This window comes from Clinocottus analis, unplaced genomic scaffold (assembly GCF_023055335.1).
Source record: "Clinocottus analis isolate CAN_PGR_092001 unplaced genomic scaffold, fCliAna1.0.p SCAF_56, whole genome shotgun sequence".
In the NCBI taxonomy this organism is placed as follows: Eukaryota; Metazoa; Chordata; class Actinopteri; order Perciformes; family Cottidae; genus Clinocottus; species Clinocottus analis.
In genome coordinates this window covers 443,751-451,250 of record NW_027176214.1, presented here as the reverse complement: position 1 = coordinate 451,250, position 7,500 = coordinate 443,751, and the positions used below count along the sequence as shown (strand labels likewise).

The 7,500-nt window shown below is 46.1% G+C and overlaps 3 protein-coding genes across 3 annotated transcripts in view; 2 read left to right on the top strand and 1 right to left on the bottom strand.

The window, feature by feature from the left end:
- Positions 1-1,094, bottom strand: part of mettl23 (methyltransferase 23, arginine) — a 3,416-nt gene extending 2,322 nt beyond the window's left edge. The window contains exons 1-3 of the mRNA XM_068601925.1: positions 824-1,094; positions 432-536; positions 86-323 (exon numbers count right to left, since the gene is read on the bottom strand). Of these exons, the coding sequence (XP_068458026.1) occupies positions 86-323; positions 432-536; positions 824-928 (448 nt within the window). The 5' untranslated portion in view covers positions 929-1,094. The remainder of the gene's footprint in view (positions 1-85; positions 324-431; positions 537-823) is intronic.
- A 6-nt stretch (positions 1,095-1,100) lies between these two features.
- On the top strand, positions 1,101-5,318 carry jmjd6 (jumonji domain containing 6, arginine demethylase and lysine hydroxylase). The gene is made up of 6 exons (XM_068601924.1): positions 1,101-1,425; positions 1,916-2,301; positions 2,620-2,906; positions 3,036-3,171; positions 3,287-3,425; positions 3,745-5,318. Exons 1-6 carry the CDS (start codon positions 1,297-1,299, stop codon positions 3,868-3,870), a joined length of 1,203 nt encoding a protein of 400 aa, XP_068458025.1. The 5' UTR covers positions 1,101-1,296; the 3' UTR covers positions 3,871-5,318.
- A 431-nt stretch (positions 5,319-5,749) lies between these two features.
- The window catches only part of LOC137803466 (matrix-remodeling-associated protein 7-like), a 10,172-nt gene continuing 8,421 nt past the window's right edge, over positions 5,750-7,500 (top strand). Inside the window, exon 1 of the mRNA XM_068601944.1 lies at positions 5,750-6,087. Coding sequence (XP_068458045.1) covers positions 5,857-6,087 — 231 coding nt within the window. The 5' untranslated portion in view covers positions 5,750-5,856. The remainder of the gene's footprint in view (positions 6,088-7,500) is intronic.

The following is a 7,500-nucleotide window of genomic DNA, read 5'->3' as shown; positions in this document are numbered from 1 at the left end:
AGTAAAGACGGGTGAGGACAGTAAAGGCGGGTGAGGACAGTAAAGGCGGGTGAGGACAGTAAAGACGTGTCGGTGGGCGTGAGACCTTGCGGCTCGTAGAAGACGTCTGATCCCAGGATGAGCTGCAGCTCGGGCAGCGCCAGCAGCTCGGGCGAGACGCCGCCCCAGCTGAGCGGCAGCACCTTAACGCCCCGCAGCCCGTTGGCCTCGCAGCTGCGCCGGCAGTTCTCCAGGCAGCGAGGCGTCTGGGCGCCGTCTGTCAGCGTCACGCGGGCGCCGCACCGCGCCGCCACCACGCCGGGGAGAGCCACACCGGCCCCCAGCTGAGAGCGAGAGAGAGAGAGAGAGGGGGAGAGAGAGAGAGAGAGAGGTAGGGGTTGGTTTTAAAGATGGCCGCTCACACCCTGGTGATGCAGCAGGGTCCCGCTCACCTCCAGCACCGTCTTGCCCCGCAGCGCCCCCCTCTGAGCCCACAGGTACTGCGCCAGCACCACCGCACAGGGCCACACGTACATCCCATAATGCGGGTCCAGGACCTGGGGGACCAGACACAGCAAGCACAGTTAACGTTTCACATGTAACATCTTGCTGCCACCATATTGAAATATAAATATAAAACTAAATCTCAGCAGATTATTTACATTTAAATAAAATCAAACAAATAAATCTCTGTGTACATGAATATTATTGGATGAATTTGGGTACTAGATAGATGCCGAATTAAAGACAGCACTGTAATACACCGTGCACATTATCTGCTCGTTCTTCTATTGGGTGCAAACTATTAGCATACACATAATTAACTTAAAGTCACATATTTTACCTCTGGTATGGTGACGGAGAGACGATGCGGAGGGTTTCTCGTGTCGTCTTTGAACGTGAACACTTTGTTTACAGTGTTCGGTGCTTCTTCTCCGCTGGGCTCCATTGTGCGGGTTTATAAACCCCTAAATAACATGGTTACATCTCCGGCTACTATTTAGAGTCTCCGTCTATCGCATTAAGTAACTGAATCAATATCTATATTGATTCTATATCACTCGCAGCCACGCTGACACCGACTTCCGTGTCGACTATGACGAAGGAAGAAGAGTCGTTAACAGCCAATCAAAACAACGCAAAAGCCCGGCAGGAAGGGCTTCATCTAAACACCAGCCAATAAACGCGCTGCTCTCGCGTGACACTTCAGCCAATAAGCGTTGCGTACCTGCACCAGGGGGCGGGAGGTACAGATGTCCATCAGTCAGCCTCAGCATTGAGTTAGCTAGCTAGCTAGCTGGCTGAGCGGCCGGAGGAATGAACCATAAAAGCAAGAAGCGGATTAAAGAGGCGAAGCGGAGCGCCAGGCCGGAGCTGAAGGACTCGCTGGACTGGATCCGACACAACTACCACGAGTCCTTCGACGTGTCGCACCGGACCGTGACGGTAACGCGTCTACGAACTAACGTGCTAAAGCTAACGACAGCTAAGCTAACGCGAGCGAGCAGATAGCAGCAGGATGCTAGTTACAAAAACATCTGTTTACTTTTATCTAAGTAACGTCCGTAGTGTTAGTCTTTTATATTTTACATTGGGAACAATATTCCAAATATCCTATAATAATGTACTTTTTTTAATATATATATATATATATATATATATATATATATATATATATATATATATATATAATATAATATAATTCTCATTGTTAGTTTAAATACTACATTTTATCACTTTGATGTTTACACCCAGATTTCACTACATGTTTGCTCATGGAAATGTGTTAAAGTCCTGGGAAGCGTTGGTCACAATGGTCACCAATGTGACCATTGTGACCAACGACAGGACTTTTAACCACATTTATAAGTTATGTAGATTTGGTTTAAAGTCCTGGAAAGCATTGGTCTCATGCGTCTGAACCCTGTGGCTGCAGGACAGCGTGGAGCGCGTGGACGCCCACATCAGCCCAGAGGAGTTCGTCCGGCGCTTCGAGCGGCCCTACAGGCCCGTGGTGCTGCAGCGCTGCCAGGAGAGCTGGCCCGCCCGAGAGAAGTGGACCCTGGAGCGCCTCAAGCGCAAATACCGGAACCAGAAGTTCAAGTGCGGCGAGGACAACGACGGCTACTCTGTGAAGATGAAGATGAAGTACTACATGGAGTACCTGGAGACCACCAGGGACGACAGCCCGCTCTACATCTTCGACAGCAGCTACGGGGAGCACGCCAAGCGCAGGAAGCTGCTGGAGGACTACCAGGTGCCCCTCTTCTTCAGGGACGACCTGTTCCAGTTCGCTGGGGAGAAGCGCCGACCGCCGTACAGGTGAGCCTGAACGCATCACCAGAACCTTACCATTACCTTCAGCCAGTACTCATGTTCACTGAGCAGAGCCTGAATGCATCATCATGTAACTAAAGAGAACCCCTGTTGGCTCTCTGTTAGCAGTGCTGCTAACGTTGCTATCTCTCCTCCTGTTGGTCTAAACACTGATTGGTTGTTTACTAAGTCACATGACTAGAGACTAGAGCAACATCATGATCTACTGGTCATATGTTCCACTGATCACATGATCTACTGGACAGTGGGGGAGAAACTTGAAGTTTAAGCCGGTGACCTTTCTTCTTCACGGTCTCCTCCCAGGTGGTTCGTGATGGGTCCGGCTCGCTCTGGCACCGGCATCCACATCGACCCGCTGGGCACCAGCGCCTGGAACGCGCTGGTCCACGGACACAAGAGGTGGTGCCTGTTCCCCACCAACACGCCCCGCGAGCTGATCAAAGTGTCCCGGGAGGACGGCGGCAACCAGCAGGACGAGGCTATCACCTGGTTCAATGTGGTCTACCCCAGAACCCAGCAGCCCAACTGGCCCCCGGAGTTCGCGCCGCTGGAGATCCTCCAAAGGCCCGGGGAGACCGTGTTTGTGCCGGGTCAGTAACGAGTCCATGTCAGGCTTATTGGAGCTGGAAAGAAGGCAATGAAAGGGGCTTCATTGCCTTCTACATTGCACTGCATTGAGCTACATTGCTTCATCCTGCTGTCTGTGTCACGCTCTGCAGGCGGCTGGTGGCACGTGGTGCTCAACATGGACACCACCATCGCCGTCACGCAGAACTTTGCCAGCACGACCAACTTCCCCATCGTGTGGCACAAGACGGTGCGGGGCCGACCCAAACTGTCCAGGAAGTGGTACCGGTAAGAGACCAGAGCCCACGAGCGACTAGACGGATCCCCATGTTTTATAATTTAAAACCTCAATACTTCAGAGGGTTAAATACATATAATGGTGTGTTCTTTACTTCATGTTCAGGGTCCTGAAGCAGGAGAGGCCCGATCTGGCCGTGCTGGCTGACCAGGTGGACCTGCAGGAGTCCACGGGCATCGCGTCAGACAGCTCCAGCGACTCTTCATCTTCCTCTTCCTCCAGCTCGTCTGACTCCGACTCTGATGTATGTGCTAGCACACATACACACATTAAAACACACACACACTGAGGCATAAATATATAAATATAAATATATATATATATATATATATATATATATATATATATATATATATATATATATATATATATATATATATACACATACACGCACGCACACACATATACATTACACACACATACATGTATATATAAACCTCTCACATGTCGGGTCTGAAGCGTCCAACAGGTGCGACCCTGTAACATAGCACACATGTTAACGTGTTGTAACGCACACGCCTGAACACTTTGTCCCCTCCTCCTCCTCTTCTCTCCCCCCCCAGGCGGCGCCGGGCTCTGGGGACGCCGTGTCCCACCGCAGGAAGAAGAGGCGGACCTGCGGGGCGTCGGCTAACGGAGACGTCGGCCGTGACGACTGCGTCAGCAAGGAGAGGAGCTCCTCCCGGTGACCTCGGCCCTCTGCAGGCCCCGCCCCCTCTGCAGGCCCCGCCCCCTCACCGTCTGTCTGCCAGTAGAGGTCTCGTGTCGAGGCCTCTTGTTTCAGCCGGTCGGCCCGTGGCCACGACTCGCTGCATCGCTTAAACCGTAGAAGAGACGAGGCGTTAGCCTCTGAACACTAGAGCAGTTTCTGAGGCTTTTCTCTCTTTGATTTTCAAAATAACAGTCCTGCTCCTCCTAAGAACCAGAACCATCAGGACTAGAATACATTTTACAAAGTATTTTTTTATGTTTCCATCCTCTTCTCTCTTCTTCCTCTATCTCCTCTTTCCCTCCTCCTCTTCCTCTCCTCCTCTTCTTCCTCTCTGTGTTCACTTCCTGCACATGATGTGTTCATGGACCGCTGGAGAGATGGAGATTTTTGGGGTTCAGAGAGTTGGAAGAGCTCTCGTGCTGCAGACCTGGAGCGGCCTTGTTGTTGTTGTTGTTGTTGTTGTGAAGCTAGAGGTCGTCGTTGGAGGGAGACTTTCCTCCGTGCTGATTGGTCGAGGCCTTAAAGAGACAGAAACCAAAACGTTTCCTTCTGCCGCGTTGTGCCAAAAGGCTGCAGCAGACATCCCCCACAATGCACTGCTGCTGTTGGTTAGAGTGAGTGTGAGGTTGTATGATGAAGAGGAGACTTCTTCTTCATCTTCTTGGAGGATCAGAAACTAATCACTTCCTGTCTCTGATCAATAATCTGTCATGAAGCGGCAACAGGAAGTAGATCACTTTAACTTCCTGTTTACAAGATGTTTTAATGTTTACGTTTGGAGAAGAAACCCCAGAACATGAATACAGAATAACAAAGAGCTCCTTCACTAGTTATTGATCAGGACTAGTTATTGATTAAGCAGATGATCGTCTAGAATTCTCACTAATCAATCATCATTATTCAACTAAAACGTCCACAAACTAATCAATAGTTCATCAATACTGACAATATTGATATTGATTAAACTTCAGAGGAAAAACGATTACCGAGTCGCAACGAGGGACGGATTATTGATCGGGTTATTGACATGGTTATTGATCGGGTTATTGACATGGTTATTGATCGGGTTATTGACATGGTTATTGATCGGGTTACTGACATGGTTATTGATCGGTTTATTGACATGGTTATTGATCGGGTTACTGACATGGTTATTGATCGGTTTATTGACATGGTTATTGACATGGTTATTGATCAAGCTGTTGATCGGGTTATTGATGATCTCAGCAGACTCTGGATGGGGCGCGTCTCCGTTGGCTTTAGTCTCAAGTGCCTCTGCAGTGTGTTTGTGCGCCTGAAGGCACTGTGTGGCTCTGTGAGGTCTCGTGGTGCCTTCAGGGCCATCGTGGTGCCTTCAGGGCCTTTGCTGGTCTGGGATCGTGTGATGGATTTAATTTTGTTGATCAATAAAAACTTTTCTATGAATTCTGTGTTCTTTATTTTATTTAAAGCGAACGTCATTAAAATACAAGGAGAGTACTTCTACTTTTATACTGACGTACATTCAGCTGGGAATACTTCTTCACTGGTACTTTTAATGGGGTATTTATCGATTGTTTAATATTGAAGTACTAAATATCTTATATGCAGAACTGTATGTACTTCTGAGATGAGTACAGTACAAACTACATAGTGTACCTCTGTGAATTCAGGTACAATACCAAGTACATGTACTTCTGAGACGTGGTGGAGTAATACTTCATCAATAATTATATAACAAAGTATTTCAACAGGAACTCTTTTATTCTGAAAATCTGAGTGGCTTAACAGTAATGTCGTGCTCAGGCTTTTATTTTGAAGGCGTGCCCAGTGTCAGCTGGAGAGGACGGCCCGCGGCTCAGAGTGAGTGTGACCGCAGCCCGAGCACCACGCACCGGCCTCCTGCTCCACGCGCACGCTCTCTCACCCGCAGCCCGCAGCCCGCAGCCCGCACCCCGCACCCCGCACCCCGCAGCCCGGCGTCATGCTCCCGGACCTGGACCCGAGCCTGCTGCTGCCCGCGCTGCTCGTCACCGCGGCGGCGGTCTTCTTCGCGGCGTCGCTGCTGCTGAAGAGAGCCGGCGCCGCGGCCCCGGCGGCCCGGGACAAGAAGCCCCAGGTCGGCTACGGAGACGACGTGCCCCCCTCCAGGGCGCTGGCGCTGCCGCGCCGGCCGCGGGACGAGAGGGGCGAGCCCGCAGAGCAGCTCCAGGAGGTGAGGGTCCGTCCTGGTCACGTGATCTGTGACTTCTGATCACTTGAATCGAATCAAGTGATCAGAAGTTTCCAGAATCTTTTTTTGTTCTTTTCTCACAAACAAACACGTTTTATAAAGTCTTCAGTTCTACACAAGATAAAATAAGTTAATAAGTAAATTAAATTCAATATATTTCAATATGTGTTTTTGTACTTTGTTAAAACATCACACATATTTTATGACTATAGAATAAACTGTAGTTAACGCTGTAAACATTTAATTACATATAAGCAACAATATATATAGTAACAATATATATAGTATATATATACATATATATGTATATATATACATATATACATATATATATATATATACATATATACATATATACATATATATATATATATATATGTATATATGTGTATATATATATATATATGTATATATATATGTATATATATGTATGTATATATATATATATATATATATACACACATATATATACACATATATATATATAAATATATATATATATATATATATATATATATATATATATATATATATATATATATATTAATGAATGAATACAATCTATGTACTAACATATTGTACTAAAACGGACAACTTAAATATTTAATAAAACGATTAGGAAACTCAATAATTATCAAAACGCTAAACTAAATACTATTTAAATTAAAACACTAATGAACTACAACATATTAAAATAATAAACTTAAATTATCAAGAATCATCTAAGTGTCGTTAACATTAGCCACTGTTATCTTAAGTTATCTTAAGTTCGCTAACGTTATCTTAAGTGATCCTTAATTAGCTTAAATTAGCGTGCTGCCATGCTAATCTAAGCTGGTGAAGATCCTACCTGCTAAACATTAGCACTTTAGCATTGAGAGCAGGTGTGTGAGACGGTTTGGTACAAACAAGGGGGAAGGAAGTAAAGAGGTAGGAAGTAGGAAAGGAAATGTTGCACTCCCTTAGAGCTGGCCCTATTTTTTTTAAATTAGTTGTTAAGGAATCTGGTCTTTTAAAAATAATATGAATCAACTTGTTTTTTAAATATATATTTATATATTTTTTATTAAAAAAAATAATTTTATTAGTGAAAGTACTCGTCATTCCAGCTGTAGAATGCTCAACATGTTGTTCATGTATTGTATCTCGTATGTAGCTATGATGCTAACAGGCTAACGAGGCTAACGAGGAGGAGGTCACGTGACCTTTAGGAGCTGCAGGAATGTGCAGACATGTGTCCTATATTTACACCTGTGCATGTGGAGGTGTCGCATGTCGCCTTCACGAGGCTTCATTTGAGCTGAAACCCGACAACCAATCAGAGAGCAGCAACTCTAATACACGTTTATTAAAAACACAATTCACTTGATAAGTAAATAACAGATTATTTATCCT

Coding starts and splice junctions, on each gene's coding strand:
- jmjd6 (XM_068601924.1), top strand. CDS start 1,297: ATGAACCATAAAAGCAAGAAGCGGATTAAAGAGGCGAAGCGGAGCGCC. Junction 1,426..1,915: donor TGTCGCACCGGACCGTGACG/GTAACGCGTCTA, acceptor CTGTGGCTGCAG/GACAGCGTGGAGCGCGTGGA. Junction 3,172..3,286: donor CTGTCCAGGAAGTGGTACCG/GTAAGAGACCAG, acceptor CTTCATGTTCAG/GGTCCTGAAGCAGGAGAGGC.